At 34.0% G+C, this 21,975-nt stretch overlaps 1 protein-coding gene across 5 annotated transcripts; it reads left to right on the plus strand.

Annotated features, from left to right (window-relative positions):
- The first annotated feature begins 5,833 nt into the window (after positions 1-5,833).
- Positions 5,834-21,975, plus strand: LOC110608633 (exocyst complex component SEC6). 5 transcript variants are annotated; one of them, XM_043954327.1, is made up of 26 exons: positions 5,979-6,113; positions 6,313-6,426; positions 6,543-6,606; positions 6,702-6,792; positions 7,007-7,084; positions 7,181-7,270; positions 7,379-7,458; positions 8,012-8,104; positions 10,591-10,617; positions 11,205-11,312; positions 11,521-11,659; positions 11,738-11,782; positions 12,863-12,918; positions 14,531-14,639; positions 15,097-15,237; positions 15,351-15,530; positions 16,031-16,114; positions 16,220-16,306; positions 17,504-17,548; positions 18,450-18,528; positions 19,258-19,327; positions 20,170-20,257; positions 20,335-20,424; positions 20,579-20,695; positions 21,397-21,459; positions 21,621-21,975. In XM_043954327.1, the coding sequence occupies exons 6-26, from the start codon at positions 7,193-7,195 to the stop codon at positions 21,750-21,752; spliced, it is 1,911 nt and encodes a 636-aa protein (XP_043810262.1). In that variant the 5' UTR covers positions 5,979-6,113; positions 6,313-6,426; positions 6,543-6,606; positions 6,702-6,792; positions 7,007-7,084; positions 7,181-7,192; the 3' UTR covers positions 21,753-21,975. The 5 variants fall into 5 exon arrangements, with proteins under 5 accessions (XP_021603593.1, XP_043810262.1, XP_043810260.1 ...); XM_021747901.2 differs by lacking the exon at positions 7,007-7,084 and having other exon boundaries at positions 5,834-6,113; positions 6,388-6,426; positions 6,543-6,631; XM_043954325.1 differs by lacking the exon at positions 7,007-7,084 and having other exon boundaries at positions 6,543-6,631.

Consider the following 21,975-nt stretch of genomic DNA (forward strand, 5'->3'; position numbering starts at 1 on the left):
AGACCTCTTCGAGTATGCCTTCTGCTGTACAATTTGATGGTAACATTCCTCCTAATACTCAGCCTCCTGTTAAATCGTCAGTTGTTTAAGTTTACTCTCGGAGACCAGTACCTGATGATACATGTCTTGCATGAGAATCTTCTTCGCCATTAGATCCACCACCAAGTGACCTTAACTTCCCCATTAGCTTTTGTAAAGATAAACAATAGTGTAAATCTATCTATTCTATTGCTAACTTTCTGTCTTATGAACACCTGTTTCCTTCTACCTCCTTAATTGTCTCTCTAGATTTCATTTCTTTGCCTAAGACAATTAAAGAGGCATTGACTCATTCTGAATGGTGTGATGCAATGTTTGAGGAGATCAAGACTCTAGATGAAAATCATACTTGAAAACTAGTTGATTTATCCTCTGGCAAGAAGGCTGTGGGCTGTAAATAGTTTTTGCCATCAAAGTCAATCCATATGGTTCCATAGCGAGGCTTAAGGCCCGTCTTGTCACCAAAAGTTATGTCCAAACCTATGGCGTTGACTAGGGGTGAGCATTCGGTCGATTCAGTTCAAAACCGAACCGAACCGAATAAATCGAAAATTAAAATTTTAGTATTTATAAACACCAAACCGATTTTGGTCAAAAACCGAATCGAATCGGTCTGATTCAGGTCGATTCGGTGCGATTTGATCGGTTTCGATTTTTAATAAATTTTTTAGTTTTTACACTTTATTTTTAATATTTTAAAATTTAAGTAAAATATTTTAATCTTAATATAATTTAATTTCTCTGTATTATTGGAAATAACATATTATTATTACTAATCGGTTCCGTTCGGTTTTTTTAATTTTTTTCTAATCAAAACCGAACCGAACCGAAATAATCAAAATTTTTGAATAAAAATCGAACCCAACCGAATTGAATAAAAAATCGAATCGAATTTTGAAATTAATTTGGTTCGGTCGGTTTTTTCGGTTTGAACCGAATACTGCTCACCCCTAGCGTTGACTATTTTGACACTTTTTCTCCTATGGCAAAAATGACCTCAGTTTGCTTGTTCATCTCCCTAGCTGCTTCTCAGCATTGACTTTTATACCAGTTAGATATCAAGAATGCATTTTTATATGGTGACCTCCAAAAGGAAGTGTATATGGAGCAACCACCAGGATTTGTTGCTTAGGGAGAGTATGAGAAAGTCTGTCATTTGAAGAAATCTTTGTATGGTTTGAAGCAGAGTCCCCGTGCATGGTTTGGCAAGTTCAGTGAAGTTGTTCAAAAATTTAGGTTGAAAAAAAGCAAGTGTGATCATTCAGTCTTCTATAGAAATTTAGATACTGGTATTATTCTCCTTGTTGTATATGTTGATGATATTGTCATTATAAGGAATGATAGTATAGGGATCTCTTCTCTAAAAAACTACTTGCATACGAGTTTTCATACCAAAGACTTGGGTCAGCATAAGTATTTCTTAGGAATTGAAGTCTTAAGGAGTAAAAGTGAAATTTTTCTGTTTCAAAAGAAGTATGTCCTTAACTTACTTGCAAAAATTGGGCAGATGGGAGCTAAACCATGTAACACCAATGATTCCTAATATATGTCTTACAAAAATTGATGGAGACCCTTATGATGATCCAAAGAGGTACAAGAGATTGGTTAGAAAGCTGAACTACCTTGTGGTGATGACTCGGCCAGATACTGCTTTTGTAGTAAGCGTTATAAGCCAGTTCATGTTTGCACCTATGGTGAAATATTGGGCTGCTCTAAAACAAATTCTATATTATCTAAAAGGGACTCCTAAACTCAGTATACTCTACAGTGATTATGGACATACTGCACTTGAGTGTTTTTTCTGATGCTAACTGGGCGGAATCCAAAAGTGATAGAAGGTTTACTACAGGCTACTGTATATTTGTTGGAGGAAACTTAGTATCTTGGAAAAATAAGAAGCAAAATATGGTATCAAGATCCAATGTCGAGTCAGAATACAGGGCTATGGCTCAATCCACTTGTGATATTCTATGGATAAATCATGTACTGAAGGAAGTTGGTATGGATGTTGTGTCACTCACGAAACTTTGGTGTGATAATCAGGCTGCTCTTTACATTGCTTCCAATCCAGTATACCACGAACGGACTAAGCATATTGAAGTTGATTGTCATTTCATCCATGAGAAGATTCAAGAAAATTTAATCTCTACCAGTTATGTGAAGACAGGAGAGCAACTGGATGATTTGCTCACCAAAACTCTAAATGGGCCTCGAATAGAATATCTTTCTAATAAGTTGGGCATAATAAATATCTATGATCCAATTTGAGGGGGAGTGTTAGAGTGTAAACATAATTTGTATATAATTATAGAAGGTTAAATAATCATAAGCTAATTGATTGATAGAGGATTATTAGGAGTTGCCTTAACAATGCCTTGTAATCTGTATATATACACACTTACTTCAATGGCTAATTATAGGAGATTACATAATTATAGACTAATTAATTGATAGAGGATTATTAGGAGTTGCTTTAACAAGGTCTTGTAATTTGTATATATACACACTTACTTCAATGGATAAATATATTGAAATTGTCCAATTATTTCTTATATTATTACAATTTGTATAGTTTTATTTTCAGATCTTGAGTTTGTATGAGAGATTATGGAAGAAGTAGATCTGTTTTGATATATTTGAGTTTGTGTTTCTTTCTCCCCTTCAGTGGTTGGTATCTTTTGAGATTGCAGACAGATGATATAGCCGGTTGTTTCTGTTGTTGGAGTTTGTTCGCGAATGGATCTTTCTTTTGGCTCGGTAGAGCTCTGTTGAATGTGTTGCAATAGTGGTGGCTCTAGGGTGTGATCGGTCCGACTAAGATGTGTTTGGCTTTCCATAGGCCGTGGAGAGCTGGACTGCTAAATATCCTTACTGTCCATCTGACTTGTGCTTTGTATTTATCTTGGTTGTGGATATTGCAACCCTGATTGGGTTTTTTTTTATTTCTATTTGATGCCTTTGAGTGTTTAAAGGAACCATCTGGCTTATAGTAGGTTTGATTATGACATAGTTGGTAGTTATTAGCGACGTTGGAATCAGAGGCAGTTTTCAATTTGCTTCACACGTTGTTTTCTAGTTTTCGGTTTTCCAACTTCTGGTTTTTGATTTTTAGTTTGGGTTGGTTGATTTTATTTTATATGAACTTTCTGTTGAGTGAGGTGTTTGGGTTATTTTTTTTTTACTCGAATATCTAAGTCTATTCTTCTGTATTTTGCCCTTTTAGGGCCTTGAAATGTACTTTGGAGTTTAAAAAAAATTAATATGTTTTTATTGAATTATGAAAATAATTAAATTTAATTAAATAATATATAAAATTTCATTTATGATATTATTTTATTATTATATTAAAAAATATGTATTTGACTATAAAGTATATATAAAATATAAGAGATGATAAAAGATTAAAATAGTTTGATTATATACAAAAGCAAATTGTCTAGTAAATTAATGACTACAAGAGTAGAAACAATAAATTTAAAATAAAGTTAATTTCTAATGTGACCCGAATGAAATTGTGCGATGATTAGTTAACGAGAGAATATGAGGTGGTCAGCGCCTAGTCGGAACAAAACTGTACTATGATTGGGCGATCTACGAGAAAGAGAACATAAGGTGGTGAGTGCCAATGACAGTCACTGCAACGCTCAAGTCAATAAATTGGAGAATAGAGCAAATATAAGGAATTACTTAGAATTCAAGAATAGTTGCGTAACAATTGCATATATTTGTCTCTGTGATCACTGATTTTTATACTGTAAGAAGAGAGAGTTAATCATAGTATTTCCTGTAATTTCGGCAATATGTGTTCGGCTAATTAATAAGGGATCTCGTCGGCTAATTGATCGAGTATCCCGTGATTACATACTTGATGGGGATATGTTGAATTATGTCTGCCAACAGTAACTTTATTTAAAGACTCAGCCTCATTAGGGGAGGGTGAGTCTTTGATGAAGAGCTAGATGTCTTGGTGTTCGGGTTTTCTTTCCATAGATCGGATTGCGCCTTGTAGTTGAGAGGGTGAGGTGGGACCGAATATCACTTGATCAGACTCTTGCCACATGACTCTATCTTCAAGTGCCAACACATGGCCTTCTTTGGGCTATTATTATATAATATCAAAAGTCCCTCGCTAATTTTTTATTCTTTAGATTCGAAGATGACAGTCATCTTGCGGATATCCTCCTAGTGGCTTGGTCGTAAAATATGTCACAGTCTAGAGTGTAAATCATACTAATTGTCTCAAGTGGAACTGTGCAGCCTTAATGCAGTCTGTCGAATTAAGTCAACTTCTATTCGGGCTAAGCGCGCGCTGCCCTCGCTTTCTTTTTACTTACCCTGCCGACCAGCCCAGTCCAAAATCTTATCCATCTTTTGGCCAAAATTAATTCAAGCGATATGACAATGCCCTAGTGAGTTTTTGAGCTTCCTCTTGCCTCACCCAGCCATGGTGAGCTTCCATCATTTTCTAACCCTAGCGAGTTTTCGAGTATTTTCTAGTCTTGGCGAGCTTCTGGTCATTTTCTTGCCCTAACTAGCCTTGACAATCTTCTGGGTATTTTTCAGCCCTAACATGCTTCCGTGTATTTTCTAGTCCTAGCGGGCATTAACTAGCCCTGGCAAATTTCTGGGTATTTTCTAATCCTGATGGGCTATTTGGTCTTAGTGCATTTCCGGTCATTCTCTATCCCTTACGAGCTTCTAGGTATTTTTTCAGCTCTGACGGTTTTCCGAGCATTAACTAGCCCTAGTGAATTTCTAGATATTTCTCAAACCCTAATGAGTTTCCATACATTTTTCAGGTCTCATGAGATTTCGGGCATTAATTAGCCCTAATGAGTTTCTAATGAGTACCCTGACAGACTTCCATGCAATTTCCTCTTTTCATTGGTAGCATCTTCTTGGAACATAGCATTTCCCTCTTTTCATTGGCAGCATCTTCTTGAAACACATATACTATCGTTGAAAGTTGTTATAAAACAATCATTAGGCATGCTCATCTCACTCGTTTATTACTCCGCTCTCTTATTTCAATATTTTTCTAATTTAAGTGTTAAATTTGATTATTTTTAAACACTAATCACCTCATTCATGTTATTTGTCGGAGATTGTTAAATCATATTAAGTACCATTTTCAACAAAATCAAAATTTTATTGAAAAAATTCAAAAAAAATTCTTATTATAGAAAGTTTATAGAATTTGTAAATTTATTTTAAATAAATTATTAAAACTTAACTTAATTAATTGGTAAAAAATAGAAAATTTAAACAAGCGATATAAAAAGGTCAATTTAATGAAGTCTTCATTTCTTGAAAAAAAGAAAAATCATTATATAGTCTTTTGTCACTCATTAATTAATTAATTTATTTTAAAAAATATATTAAAATATTTTTAAAATTTTTAAAATATATTAATAAATTTTTATATTAATTTTAATTGATACTTAAAATATTAATAATAAATATTTTTACAAAATTATTAAAATTTTATATTATAAAAATAAATAATAAAATATTTAATTTTTATTTATTGGTGAAAAATAATTTATATTTAGAAAATATTTTTTATAAAAAATATGTTTTAATAAAATAATTTATTTTTTATTATTTAATTTTAATTTTAATTAAAAAATAAAATAAATTAACAAATTTATATATACATCTTAATTGTTAGAAAATGTAAAAAATATTTAAAAAAATTTGATGTGTTTTTCAAAATTATGAATCAATTAAGGAGGTTTCTTGTATTAAAGGTACTAAACAGTAAATTTTTCAAAAACTATTGAAGTTTTCTACGTTCGAACCGGCCAGGCAGTTACGCTTCTGCAATTCACGTTACGTCTTGCTTTCACACAGCTAATTTTGCACTGAATTTTCATTTCTAATTAGAAGATTCTTAAAGAGAAATCAACATTATCAGTTAATAATTCTCTAATCCTTCTGCGAAAATGATGGGGGAGGATCTCGGAGTCGAAGCCAAAGAAGCCTCCGTGCGCGAGGTTGCCAAGCTCTTGCCGCTCCCTGAGCTCTTGCAGTCAATTTCCTCCATCAAGGCCGATTACATTACCCGCCAACAGGTATCTTTGCGTTTTCGTCGTCGTTTCTTATCTCAAATTTGGGATTCTGATGTTTCTTATCTCAATGCGTCTCCCATGGTGATTTTCTTTATTGAATTCTGAGTGTTGTTGAGATTTTTTTTTTTTTTTTAAATATTAATTACGTTTGGCTTACTGATTGTATGACTACTTGCCAATGGTTTTTTGATCTTTCTGTAAGGTGACGAGGTGACTGTGCTCACGAAATGTGGAGGAATAATGCTCATATGTATCTTGGATTGTATTCTTTTTGCAGGCAAATGATGCGCAACTCAGTACAATGGTGGCGGAGCAGGTATATAGACGGGATATTGTCCGGAAACTTTTGGAAGAAAGCTAGATTTCAAATTGGGTATTGCTTGTGGATCATGTTTTGTGTTCTACAATTTGATGCCTTGCTGTATAATGCAGGTTGAGCTAGCTCAAAGTGGATTGAAAGCCCTTGCCTCATCACAGAAGATAATAAATCAGCTTCGTGAGAACTTTATTTCCATTGAAAAGTATGTTCTTGATGAGACACACTAAGATTACACTGCCTTTTTGTCTAATTATAATTGGCTTGTGCTTCAGGTACTGCCTAGAATGTCAAAACTTAATTGAAAATCATGATCAGATAAAGCTTCTTAGCAATGCAAGGAATAACCTAAATAGAACATTAAAGGTGGGCATTATCATTCAATCTTTAGTTTCTTAAAGTTTCAGTCATGATTGCAATATTGAAATTTGATAAAAGTAAAATAACAAATGAGTGGCTACATTTGTTGCAATTGTGCTCCTTAACACTTATGCTAAGATGCAATCTGCAAGGTTCCGCTGCAAGTGTGGTTGAAATACCCTAACAAGAAATTATAAAACTCAATTTTCAAATTTAATAGGCGGGATTGCATTGTTGGATTAGAAGGTGGCTGGTCTTGTTATGCGGTTGACTTATTTTGGAATAATGCACATTCTTTGTAAGCTGCAGTTCTGGTGTCTATAGCTTCAACTTCTATGAATATTTTAACATCAATATTTCAATCTATTCTCTCTATATGGCTGGCTTTTTTTAGGATGTTGAGGGTATGATGTCTATATCTGTTGAAGCAGCCGAGGCACGAAATTCTTTGAGTGATGATAAAGAGATTGTTAATACTTATGAGGTAAACTGAATGCTGCTCATCATCTTAAATTCTGAGTTAAATAGATCTTGCACATTAGACTTGTTTATTTATATGCGATTCTGTATAGTAATCATCCATTTTTCACAGAGGCTAAAGGCACTTGATGGGAAGCGAAGGTTTGCACTAGCAGCTGCAGCATCTCATGAAGAAGAGGTTGGCAGATTAAGGTATTATCTTACTCCAAGTCTCATTTTTGCGTTAGCTGCAAGTTCCTGTCCATTTTGTGCAGATATGTCAACAGCAATAGGTGATTAAACCTTTAGAATATAAAAGAAGATTGGTTTGTGATATAACTCTGTAATGCTATTGCTAGCGCTTCAACTGCATTGCGGAGATTCAAATTTGATGATAAGCTGAAGTAGCACATCTGTATGTAAACTTTGCCGATCTACTTATGCAGAACTAGGAGTCACAATGCTTGAGTGAATCAAGAAGTTGCTAACTAGTTTAGTGGACAATTTTAATGTTCTTGCCCTAAATGCCTCTTAAGTGGCTATTTGCTTTAGTTAGTTAAGAGAAACAGTTATACTTTTGTTCTTAATGTCCACTAACAGTATTCAAAGTGTAAATCATTAACTATGGGGGGTCAAACAATGCTTGGAAGATGGCTGTGATGATAACCACAAAGGCAGAACCTTTGAAATTGTTCATATTTAACTCTTATGTTTATTGTGCATTGTTTTTTAGCTTGAGGTTTTAAGACATCTTTGCAATGTCCAGAGAATATTTTGAAGATGTAGATCGAACTTGGGAGAACTTTGAGAAGACACTATGGGGTCATATTGACAACTTTTACAAACTTGCAAAAGACAGGTATGGTCACTGTTGTCAATTTTGAAATTCGAAGGGGAGTAAGGGACCTCTGATCTTTAGCTTGGTGGAACTGGTTTTGTTTCTAGAGCTGTAAGGACTCTAGTGTAATGATCCGAGGACCGGACCGCTACTGGCACTAGAATTCAGATCAACTTAAGATCGCCAGAGCCGGTAGCATGCTTACTATACATCCTGTTATATCTGATATAATATCATACATGATCACACGGACAACAAAAACATAATCATTACATGAACTAAGACTCAACCTGTGCATGCATCATAACTGAAAATATAAAACCCATACCAAATCTCTCATCAAATGCTCCAGTATGGTCAACATAACATGCCTCAAATTCGGTTCAAACATAAATTATATTTAAAAACTTTTATATAAAAGGATCATGAAGCAGAGATTACAAGGAAAAATCCGGATAAAACACAATTCTAATCCATAAATTAATACATGTCCATAGCTATACTATTACAATAGGCTATATCAGCAATTTAGCAGACTTTCCAAGCTAACTCTGATCCTGCAAACCTGGGGTTAGGAGAAAAGGGATAAGCTATAAGAGCCTAGTGAGCAGAACATAAAAAAACAGTTCAATAAAATATATGATCATATGAATGCGTTACAACACAAACAATTCACATCAAGATGTACTTGTCACCAATACCCCTCTATAGATTCCAATAGCGTCCGGCCCGCACCGGATGCTCCTTAAAACTTCCTTTTAAACATAATATATCATATTCATAGTGTCAAGAGTATAGAATGGGTCTCGACCTAGACTTTCTCTTAAACATAATATAATATAACATATCCAAAGTGTCAGGGGTATAGAATGAGTCTCGACTTGGACTTTCTCTTACATATTGCTAAGGGCGTAGAATGAGTCTCGACCTGAATTTCCATATCCATCATAACATATCATAATATACTCGAGGGTTAAGGGGTCATCCAACATCCATCTACAACAATAATAAATTATGTAATACATCATATTTGTGGAATTTAATGCAAAACAACCTAATTACATATATATGACATTTGTGATGCATGAGTATGCTTAAAAAGTTTGATTTCTTTAAATAATGATTCAGTTTAGTTTTACTCACCTCTGGCTGACGCACGTCTAATACTGAAATATTTATCCCACTGCAATACTCTACGGTCTCCCAAGTCCGATCTTATAGAGATGGACTTTAACGATGGACCAAATATAACCCTTAAGAACACACAAGAACATTCGTAGAAAACAAGCATTAAAATGTTTGACAGGGGACTTTCGGCGGTAGGTTCGATGACCTAAAGTCCTTCACAGATCCGAAGGTCAAAACCTTCCGAAACAGGTTAAGCAGCTAAATGGATGCCTCCACAGGCAGGTTCGACGGCCGAGCCTTGTTTCGGCGGCCGAACTTGGGTTCTCCAGTAAGGCAGAACGCGATTCTGATCTAAATATGCAGCCACCAAATGCTCCGATTCTCACATGCAATAGCTCACAAACATTCCAAAATAATTTTAGGAGCCTCTAAGCAACTAAAAGGCCCTAAAAACTACATGCAAACACTTATAGCACCTGAGCATCTAAGATTCAAAGCAAAAATAGGAAAAAGAATCTAAACTTAGCATGCAATCTCCAAACATTTAAAACACCCATAAAACTTATTGAAAACCTTCAGAAATTAGAAGAAAGACAAGAATTTGAACTTAGGTCTTTGGAGACACAAGGGTGACAGTAACCAAGATTTGGAGAAGAGACTAATCGATATCCGAAAGGTCTCCAAAAGCTAAAATTTAAAATTCAAATTTAAATATTCAAAATTGAAGTAAAAACTCATGAATTTTTTAAAGGATTTAAAAATATTCCACAAAAAATATAAAAAAGAGTGCATGGACACACCTCTACCTAAAAATGAAAAAAGAGTTGTCACGTTTTCGGGCTGAAAGCCTTTTATAGGTAGTTGAAGGAGCCACTTTCGATGACCGAACTTGAAGGATCGGCGGTCAAACCTTCAAACTCATTTAAAATCTTTTTTTTTAACACATTTAAAAATGCTTTTAATTTATTTTATAAAAATTCTATTTTACGTTTCTAAAATGTGGGAATTCCGATACCTGTGTTTAGCCATTACATCTTGAGTCCAAGTTAGAGCCAAATGAACCAGGGGGAGTAGGGACTGAATATGATTTGCATTCAATTATTTCCTTTTAGAAAAAATGCCTTATTTCTGTAATGAAAGCTCTCTTTTCTTTTCATTTCAGATGTCTGTAATATATAGTCCTCCCACTTCTTCCTTCATTCCTCTGTTTCTTGGTCCATTTAAAATTAGCTTTTATTTAATAAGCATTAGGTGGTAGACTAGCCTAGCCTGCCAGTTTTGGGGATTATCCTTCTGGTTCAAATATTTTTGATATTCTAGAATAAGTTTTGTGAATGTTTCGTCCTGAACTCTAAAAAACTTGTACTATATTTTTGCAGCCCACAAACCCTTGTTCGCGCTTTAAGGTATGTTGTTGACAACTGCTTGGGCCTCTTAATAATGTATCCAATTCAAATATTCCAATCTTGATGAGAAATATATCATGATTCGTGATTGATAAGTGATCTAGACAATTTGGAAAAGCATTCCACTATAATCATTATCACCATAAAAATAATAATTTTATTTTGTTTGCCAAAAAATTTTGGATCTGCTAATATTTTTTTTTCTCTGAAATCAGTCTTTTGGATATAAACTTTTTATAGTATTCGTAGATATTGAAGTGTTCCTATTGTCTTTCCACTTCTTGGATTTGTTTTTAGTTTAGTAAACCAATATTTCTTTTTTTAAACCATTATCTTCTATATAAAGATAAACTTCTTTTAGCATTTTTAGATATTGAATTCTCTTGTTGTTCTTATGTTTGTTGGATGTTTTTAATTCAATAGATTTGTCTTGTTTTCCATAAATTAATTTGATATATCATGAATAATATAAGTGTGAAAAATAAATTTTAATTTTGTGAAAAATATAAAACATGCTCATTCATTTTAATTTTGCAAAAAAAGGGGAAAAGGATTTAAATGCATTATTTTCTCGTTTCTACCCCCAGGGTGGTTGAAATGCAAGAGATTTTTGATCAACAAGTTGCTGAGGAAGCCGCCGAGGCTGAGGGCGAAGCTGCAATGGCAGTAATTTCAAATCCTCGAAGATCTGCCAAGTAACTCTCTCTAGCTATTTTAGTTTTATGTCTTTGCTTCGTACTTGAAATCAGTTCCCTTTTTCATTAATATTTTTTATATTTATATTGTATATAATCCTTTTCCATGTTCAAGCTATATTGCAACTTTGTTGAATGGAGCAAACATCAATAAATATGTATATATGTATATATATATCTTAGTTGATTGTTTCCTTTTGGACTCCAGAAAATCTACTTCTTCAGCGCCTTCTTCCAAAAACCTGGCACAACAGAAGTTAAAGGTTCAAGGAAAGGGATATAAGGATAAGTGCTATGATCAAATTAGGATGTCAGTTGAAGGACGGTTCAGTAGGCTACTAACAGAGGTATTTTTTTTATTAGTAAGTATCCTATTATTTATTTTTTATTCAATGTGTATTTTGTAACAATTATTTGCTTATCAGTTTGTCTTTGAAGACCTCAAAGCTGCCTTAGCAGAAGCGCGTGCGGTATGTATGATTAATATTTGGGTAACATAAATATTGAATTTATCCTAGGCATACAGAAATATATGGCGCTTTATGTATTTTTAATAAATTTTGCCAGAGATTCTTGTCACATTCGCACTAAAATTATATAAAGGTTATTACGGACATAAATCTTGTTAAAAGGGGAGGAGAGGTGTCTCATCAAATGAATTGGCTTAAATGTTAAAATTTATTAATCCTAAAATACTATTCTCAGCTTTCTGATATATAAAATACGATTTATATTCTAACAAATCCTGTTGTCCATTTTGGCATGATTAATTATGGATACATAGCTTCTAAAAACATGTAAATTTGAATGCTTTAGTAACTCTAGCTGGACATGCAAAAAATTATGATCTTATAATCCATGGCATATTGAACCAGAGGATTGAGGACATGTTGGCAAGTTGGCATTTGGGCATACTTAATATTTATAGTATAACAGAAAAGTTGAAAGAGATTATGGACAGTACACGTGCCCACTTCTTATAGCACCATTAAAAAGCCAATTAGTAATTAGCAGCTTAGCTTTAATCATGTCTTTGAATCTTTGAGATATAATGGTGAGCAGTAATTTATATGTTTCTTTCCCTGTACTTATTTTCATTGTCGCAATCAGCCAAAGCAATTATCGACACTTGAAACGATTGAGAACCATCTTTATATCAAAATGATGCTGTTTCCTTGGAATTATATTATTCTGAGGTGCATTGAACATGTGTGGTTCTGTGTCTTGCTGACTGGTCTCTTATTTTAATAAAGACTGGCTTGTGTGTGTCCACACATGATCAGTTTTGCTTGTGCATGCTTTCATTAATATGCTTTGGAGTTGAGAAAGCAACTACACCATGTATATGATAGATCAATGTATTATTGTGCTTGTTGCTCAAGTTTGATATCTATTTTACTGTCTAGCTACTTTAATGTGATTGTATAACAACTTTAGGCCTTGCCTTGCTTGTAAATCAATTTAAATTCTATTTTCTTCCACTTTTATTGGCTCTAAATGCTGCAAAATTTCTAATGTCATTTGGTTCCTTTTTCTTTTTCGATATTTAGATTGGGGAAGAGCTTGGAGGTATTTATGACTTTGTGGCTCCATGTTTTCCTCCAAGGTTTGTTCAATTCAAATCTCTGTCATTATATGTAGATATTGCTGATTTCATTTAATGTGTCAAACTTAAGATAATCTAATTTTTAATTGTGCCTACTTTTGTATATTCTCATTGTGGGGTATGATCGGTTTGTTTTATGTGCAAACCTGAACTTGCTTGATCCTCTGCTCTTTTGTATTAGGCCAAAAGCTTTTAGAATCTTTGTAATTTAATCAGATGTGTGATTAGGCCCCCTTTTTTATATATATAAAAAAAGAGTTGCTCAATTTGGCATGCAACTTTTATTTCTGTAGCAAAATGGCCAAGTGATGCTGAATGGGTATAAATTAAGTGAAATAACACTGACAAAGCAAAAAAGTAATATCATCTCATACTTCCTATTCTTTTTCATACTTCAACAATAAATGTTTCAATTTCAATCTTGCCATAATAAACTAATATGTGATTAAAAAGTCCTCCCCACAACCCATTCATCATGTTTAGATCTTCAACAAGCTCAATTCCTCGCTTTGGAACCCACTACGTAAGCCGATTTGTCATTTAGCACCTGCATTTTCTCAGGTTTTCTTTACTTTCATAGGAAGTGTTATAAAAAAATAATCATAGAAAAAAAGCAACAGAGAGACAGAGAGAGAGAGGGGAAACATATTCAGCCATTTCACCACTTCCTTGTCAACCAACTCTTTAAGATAATCTAAACACAAAACCCTTTCACATAGTATATGAAGCAAAGAAAAAGAATAACTACATCATAATTTCAAGTCAAGAAAAAGGAAGAGGAGAGGCTAGGAGTGTGTCCCTATCCAACATAAGGAAATCAGCAACACAGCCTTGGGTCCTGGTATGGGGACACAACAGAGACGACAAAGCATTCATATACTAACGTGATGCTGGAGATTTGCAATTTTGGGTTTTGGGAAGAGAAATTGCTTTCTAGTTATCAAAATCTGCTTGATTTTGTTGCCTCTTAATTCCCAAGCAGTACCAGAACTGTCCGAGGAGATATTCACCCTCTTCATGGCAATCCCATGTGATTTTGAGTATTAGTGGTGGGAGTGATACTTTACTGGCTAGGTTACTAGGTGGACATTTGATAATGGTGGTGATAGTGGGGTGGCTGGAAATTATGTTGCTATGTGTAGATATGATTTTTTTTTTTTAAATATTTAAAGGATTTAATTTAAATAGGAAAATATTAAAAATTGTCAATTATGTTTGACTTAATTTTATACCCATCCAACATGGATTGACACTCCTACCAAAACAGAAGTTGTCCAATTGAAAGTGAAAGGGGGGATTAGTTGCACATCGACATTAAAGTATAAAGACTTCTAAATGCATTTGACCTTTGTTTTATTACACTTGCTAGTTTCCTGAGGTGATATTCTTCATTTTGCTAGTGTGCAGTATCTTTTGATCTCATACTACTATTTATCCAAGTAATAATTTGCAGCTGGCCATTAGGGGTTCGAAAAATGGGTGAAACACATACTGTATTGGATGCCCAATGTGGGATTCGCTGACTTGTTGCAATGGATGTTGGATTTACAGCCGCATTGTTTGCAACTGAGTAATACAAACAAGATATTAATTTGGTCTTTGATGTTCGCAGATATGAAATATTCCAACTGTTGGTAAATCTTTATACTGAGAGGTTCATTCAGATGCTCAGATTGCTTAGTGACAGGGCAAACAATATATCAAATATAGAGATTTTAAAGGTATCACAGCTGGTCACCATTGTGTTTTCATGTCTCATCTGCCATCATAAGGGCACATTTGATTGTAGATGAGAGGTGGCTGTGTAATACTACATCATGCAATGCAGTAAGTTTGATAATTAGCTAGTTTGACCCATTTTATGTGGATTAGCATATCATTGATAATGAGTTGATCTCCTGCTGCAAAGCTTCTTGTACCTATATCTAAGAGGTCAACCCAAGTACATCTTCAACATCAGGAGTTGGCATTAGTGGAATGGTCATGGAAATTCTGTTCTATACGCAGAACGCATTAGATATCTGTCCTAATTATGGATTTAGAAGGCTACTGAAGTTTAAAAATTGATATTATTAACAAATCTGGAAGATAATTCAACAATGTTAAAGGATTAGTCTTTCTAAAAGATTTATATCTGATATGGATTCAGTAGTTTCTGATCTGATTTCTTACAATCAGGTAACTGGTTGGGTAGTTGAATACCAAGATAATATGATTGGGCTTGGAGTTGATGAATCTTTGGCTCAAGTCTGTTCAGAGAGTGGGGCTATGGATCCCCTCATGGACTCATATGTTGAGAGAATGCAAGCAACAACAAGGGTATTGATTTTGTATCTCATTAGTCCACTGTGTTCTATTTTAGATGAGCATGTTATTTAGATTCAACTGCTTGTCTTTCTCACAACTTTTATTATATGCCTATGCTACTCTAGAAATGGTACTTGAATATCCTGGAAGCTGATAAGGTACAGCCACCAAAGACAACGGAGGATGGAAAACTCTATACTCCAGCTGCTGTTGATCTTTTCAGGATTCTAGGGGAGCAAGTTCAAATTGTTAGAGACAATAGCACTGATGTCATGCTATACAGGATTTCTTTGTCAATTATTCAGGCAAGTATGGCTCAATTTTGTAGAAAAATTGCTAATAACTTGCACACATATACGCACATTCATGCAACTATGGCTAAATTTGGTAGACATGTCTATAACAGTTTGGGATTGAATTTCAATCTCACACAAATGGAGATATAATATTTTCGAACTCACAAACAGAGACAGAGATATATAGTGTCATATGGGGAATGATATTATTTAGATTAATCACTGACACACACATAGATTGTAATTTGTGTGGAATGATATTATTTAGATCAATCTTTTTCATTGTATTTGTACCATCTGAATGTTACTGCAAGTATAGAACAAGGACCCCCTTTGATGCCACATGAGGTGACTGATTTTAGCAGCATCCACTTTAAATAGAGTGTTTTTTCTCATTTAACACATAATTCATTTATACATTATACTAGGATTGCCTGTCTCTGCCATCAGCTTCAAAAAGTGTTTTTTCCCCTCTATATGTTTGGTGTTCACTGTTTGTCTTTCTTTAGGTGCTCATAGATTTTCAAGCAGCTGAAAGGAAGGGATTTGAGGAACCTGCCTCTGATATTGGTCTGGAACCTTTATGTGCAATGGTTCGTGGATCTTTTCTATTTATATAATCTTGTGCAAGCAATTTTCAGCTTTCAATTCTGATCTTATTTACCCCAATTTTTTTCCACTGTAAATATCATCCTCAGATAAACAACAATCTGCGCTGTTATGACCTTGCAATGGAGCTAAGCAACAGCATCGTTGAAGCACTTCCTCAGAACTATGCTGAACAGGTTATGCTACACTTTTTCCTTTTTCCCTTAGTTGCATTTTTGTTCACTATGATTTTCCAATGATGAAAAGATGGGTGTGGACACGAACTGTGTTTGACGGTGGAAAGGAAAATGGAGAGGAAAGGTAAAAAAAATTATTTGAGGGGGTGAAAGGAAGTGGGACGAAAAGTGAGGACAGAATGAAAGTTTTCCTTCCATCGTGGTTGTTGAGATGGAAAAAAGGAAGTGATGCAATGGTTATTTTATGGTTTTACTTTGGATGTTTGAATCCTTAATTAGGTAGGAACCTGCACTTTTCCTGATTTATGCAGGCATTTTTCTGATGTAGCACTAATTTTGTTTGAGTTCCTGGGCTTTTGGTTTCCTTGGCTAGGATTCTGAAATCAATGCTGTCATCTAGGGTCAGATGCGATGCTTTAAGGTTTTTGGAGTCCATTTTAGAGGGTTTAATACTTTGTTGTAGAGGCACAGACTGATATTGGGAATTGAAACATTGTTGTTTGCTTGATGCTTAGCCTGAAACCAGCTGATTATCTAGCTTTGGAAGCATCTGAATTAATGAGGACACCACAGTTTTTCTTTATGTGGCTTGTGTGGACAATAAATTAATGAGGATACCTTCTATGAAATGTATTCCTATATGGACAGTGAATATGCTGATCATCTTACCAGGAGGGCTGCAATTCCCTCAGAAAGTTCATGGGGATTTTTAATTTTTTACCTTTGAACTCCATCATCTAGGTTTACTTCTATGATTTTTTTCCTTACATTGTTTCCCTCAGTCACTCTTTCTTTCCCACTTCATTCTTTTTTCCTTATGTTCTCCTTCTAATGAAATTATTTCTGTTATTGCAAGAAATAATAGTTATGTTTTTATAGATTTGCTTGTTTGTTTCTGGTTTGCTGCATACTTATGCATGGAAAAGAAATACTCTGGTACTACAGCATTCAGTTCTTATCACTAGTTGCAGGTGAAATCTCTTGCGCTAATATGACAATACCAGATGATACCATATGAAAGTTGGGCAATGAATATGCCACAATCTTGGCAAAAGTTCCCCAGTTGTCTCTTCTCCATATGTATGAGATTTTGAGAACTGATGTACTGGTTGCAATTGATTTCTCTGCAAATTAGAAGATAAATTATTTCTTAACTTTTGCTCTTGTTCTAAAGTTGGATCCTCTTTGCTTTATCAGATTAATTTTGAAGATACTTGCAAAGGTTTCCTAGAGGTTGCAAAGGTATGAAGCTTGATACTGGTTCCTTCTTCTTTCTCACTTTTTCCTTCCCCTTCTTTTTCCTTTTTTTTTTCAATTTCTTTTTGGTCTTCTTGTATTTCATTTTCCTTTCTATTATGTTTATGAACACTGGTTCATCATGAAACGATTTAAACTGACTGGTCAATGGCTTAGAAGCCGAAGATGTAGATTACGTGTCCATGGTTTCTTCTTGTGAATGTTGGCTTATAATTTTGCTTGTTTGTTGGACTGTTTTAATGATTTAGGATTATACCATGAATCATCAATGGTGTTATTAATGCTAGTTTTCATTTTATTATATTCTAAGTGACGAGGGTGTCTCTAAGAGATGTACAGTTCATGGATTTTGGCTTCATATCCAATTTCTTATGTATTATTTGCTGGCAGAATATTGATTGCACAGTATAAGTCTGCAAGCAGAGCTATTAACTCTTTTGAGCATTTTCGTCTTATTATTACCAATGATGTTGTATATGTGTTTAAAAGATTAACCCACTCTGGTACTAATACAGGAAACAAGTTTTGTGGTCATGGTATTTTGTTAATCTAGGGTCTTTAGTAATGTTTGGCTTGAGGCTACAGTTTATTCGACAGAATAGAGTAAGAGGCACCAGGGCTGTGTGTTCCATCAGTGCTGTTTCTTGCCCTTCACGTGTTCTGATGACCTTTAGCGCAATGACTAGAAAAGTCAAACTGTGGTGCAGCAACCATGCAAGTGCAGCATGGATAGTATTAGGTCATTGCAAGACCTTTTTTCTACTGTATTCCTGATACCTGTCATATAATAGCTAGTCTGTTTTTGTAGTATTTGTACTAGTCTTCATGGGTATGATTGTTTGAAGAGAATCATCAAGCTCATATCCAAACTGCACATTGATGGCAGGAAGCTGTACATCTAACTGTAAAGGTTATCTTTGAAGATCCTGGAGTGCTGGAGTTGCTTGCAAAAATTTATCAGAAAGGTAATGTGCTTTTGATATCTATCTGTAGTCCTTATTATGCGTCATGTTCATATATTCTATTCCTATTGATTACCTCTTATCTGACTTTTGCCAATTGTTTGTCAATGACTGTTGAGCTTAGTGTCTGATTTTATGATTTATACTACTCTTAACATGCATTTCTCTGCAGTAATTTTTTGTGTCAGTCTGGTGCCTGCTAGACTATTATATTGTTTATCATGTGAGTGAGTGTGCTTAATTGGATGCTATTGTATGAAATATCGGATTACAGAGTAAAATTTAGAGATAATTTCAAAAAAGCAAAATCTCAAACTTTGCATTTTTTTTACAATTGTATCCAAAGTGCCAGGCTTTCCTGTTGAGATACCACTGAAGTGAAGATATTACTAATATGGGAATTAGTTACTCAAGAAAAATGGTTTGTTTGGAGTGCTTTCTAAGGAAAGGAGATTTTGAAATTTATGTACTCTCGAATTTATGGGACCAGTACTGCTTGATGACATGCTTTGCTTATGCAATATTATATGCTTTGTGAACCACTTATTAGAAATTTTTGTTTGACCCAATTACAAGATGCAATCAAGCTACTTTATTTGAGATTTGCATCATTTTACTATGTTATTGACATCTAATTTTATCCACAACTGTTGAAAGAAACAAATCAATTTTCATATAGAATCTGGTCCACAAGTTTTGCATCTGAATGAGCCTTTCCATTTTATTTTTCAGAATGGAGTGAAGGACAAATCACAGAGTTCCTAGTTGCCACATTTGGTGACTACTTTACAGATGTGAAGATGTAAGTTCAATTTCTTTTGATTTTAGGTCATCCCTGCTGTCAGCAGCTCTTCTTCAGAGTAAATAATTTTTTTTTTCAGATTTCAAGAGTAAATTAAGTTTGAAACTAGTTGAACATTTTAAGCGACTAGTTTTGTATTCATGGCCAATTTTACAGGATAAGTTGCATATATTTTTAAAGCTGAAGTAGCCTGGTTGAGATCACTTGCCAAGCTGTGTCATTTTGTAGTTAGAGACCTCATATGCAATCCATAAAGCCCTCCTTTTATTCTATTGGTATTCCTGCCAACTGTTTTTTCCTTTACCTTATTCAAGTTCTGTTAGGCAAAAGGTGATGGCCTCATGGGGATAGGGGGTTTATGACTTTCCATGCAGTGAGACATGCGTCATTTGTGATTGTACTGGGGCAAAATGCTACTTTCAGGAGTGAAATCCAGCAAATTAATCCATGATATGTGGCTTAAACTCCATGAATAAAATGTAGAGGGAGGGAAATGCTGAAGGTATGAGGAAATATGAGTTTTTTCCTGATATGGTGTACTTTCAGATTCGAATCCATCATTAGTTGATCCAATAACTGTTTTACTAATATGATTTTCTACTCAGTTTAAACCCATACAAAGGTTTATAACAATTCAGTTAAGTATTCCTCTTATCTTCAAGTTGTTATCTTGAAGCCCAAAACATCCACCGTTGTGCATTTGCAGGATTTGTTACCAATGAGAATCTAAACTATTTTTCTTGAAGAATACATTGTCCAATTTAAATATCAGTTCATTAATCTTGTGTCCGGCTTGAAGCAGAAGGATTGTTCTTATTGGTTTTAAATCTTTGGATATTAAGGTATATTGAAGAAAGATCGTTCAGGAGATTTGTTGAAGCTTGCCTGGAGGAGACAGTTGTGGTTTACGTTGATCATCTTCTGATGCAGGTTCCTTTTCTTTTAAAATCTCAAGTTGGATGTTTTCTTGAGATAGATCATCATTAACATGCTTCTGATTATTACAGAAAAACCACATCAAGGAGGAAACTATAGAACGGATGAGGCTAGACGAAGAGGTTATCGTGGATTTTTTCAGGGAGTACATAAGCGTTTCTGTAAGTGCTGCTGCTTTTCAGTTTAGAAATTTAACCCTTTTTGTGGGTGTGCAATTTACTCACAACTTCCATTGAGAAACACATCTGTTTGTTTCTTTTCTTTCCTTTTTTTTTTCTGTTCCTAAAAATCTGATTTTCTATACCTATGCTTTAGAAAGTGGAAAATAGAATGAGGACAATGAGTGATTTAAGAGAACTTGCTTCAGCAGAGAGCTTGGATACCTTCACACTCATCTATACAAATCTTCTTGTACATCAACCTGACTGTCCGGTAAATATCGATCATCTTCTTTCCCTTTTCTCGTTTTTTTAACCATCTCTAGGCTTTTTATGTAAAAATATTATCTCAGTCAAATATTTTCCGCATTTTCTGACAATTGGAGCACTTAGGAAAATTGGACGATAGAAAAATATATTTCTGGTCAAAAAGAAATTAACAATGTTCAAGGAAAATGACTTCAGAAGAGGAAGCAACTTTTTTGACATTTTGATAATGTTATTAAGACGATTAAACTTTCTGCACGTAAATCTTAATTAACTTTCTTTACCTTTTAATATTGCAACCAACCAATGGAAATAAGTTATTGTCTTGGAAAATAATTTCCTTAAATGCAGGCCTCCATTTATCTCAGATTTTCACATTTTCTGCACTTACGCCACCTAGAAAAATTGGTCAACGAAAAATATTTTCTTAATAAAAAAAGAAAATTGACTTTCTCTTTTTAAAAGAAGAAGTCATATTCTGTATTTTAAGAATTTTATCAAGACTTTAATTTGTCAATATATTTTATTGTTTAAATTAGAATTAAAAAATAGAAAATAAGTTATTATATTGAAAAAATAAGTTATTATGTTGAAAAATATTTTTCATGAAAAATATTTTTCAAATATAAATTATTTTCTATAAACAAGTGGAGTCTAAGTTTGAATAGTTATTCTCTGTTGTATGATTCTCTTTTTCCCCTAACACAGCCTGAAGTGGTTGAGAAGCTTGTGGGACTGCGAGAAGGCATACCAAAAAAGGACGCAAAAGAGGTATCTTATTTACATTTATTTTTTAATTTTACTACAATATATTTATTTATTTATTTATTTGTATCTTGTGGAGTGCTGTGAATTGAGATATGGTTGACAAGTAAATAATTCTAGTTTACACAGAGTCATTATCCTGAAAATGTATGCTCTTGTGATCACAGGTCATACAAGAGTGCAAAGAAATATATGAGAATTCACTTGTGGATGGAAACCCTCCAATGAGAGGTACTGTTTTCCCAAAGGTGAAGTACTTACAAACTTCCAAAGCATCTATCTGGCGAAATTTTGGTTAGTTCAACTGCCAACGCGCCGCCATTACTCTGTGAGGATCACAACTGCTTTTATATTTTTTACGCTTTTTCTTTCCAAGTCATAAGAAGTTGCTTTTTTTTAATTGTCAAAATCAATTATTCTTGTTTTCTATATTACATTTCTTAATAAGCCATGTGCATATTAATATTTGTATATGCATTTCTGGTTAATTAATTCAATTTTCATTGAGAGAAATTTTGTTGA

The sequence above is a fragment of the Manihot esculenta genome, chromosome 2 (assembly GCF_001659605.2).
Source record: "Manihot esculenta cultivar AM560-2 chromosome 2, M.esculenta_v8, whole genome shotgun sequence".
NCBI classification, from domain to species: Eukaryota; Viridiplantae; Streptophyta; class Magnoliopsida; order Malpighiales; family Euphorbiaceae; genus Manihot; species Manihot esculenta.

Bases quoted from the DNA above. Each gene is read 5' to 3' on its own strand.
- LOC110608633 (XM_021747901.2), top strand. From the start codon at position 5,985: ATGATGGGGGAGGATCTCGGAGTCGAAGCCAAAGAAGCCTCCGTGCGC. The intron at 11,313-11,520 runs GTAACTCTCTCT...TTTGGACTCCAG, and splicing joins AATCCTCGAAGATCTGCCAA to AAAATCTACTTCTTCAGCGC. The intron at 20,696-21,396 runs GTAAATATCGAT...CCCCTAACACAG, and splicing joins TACATCAACCTGACTGTCCG to CCTGAAGTGGTTGAGAAGCT.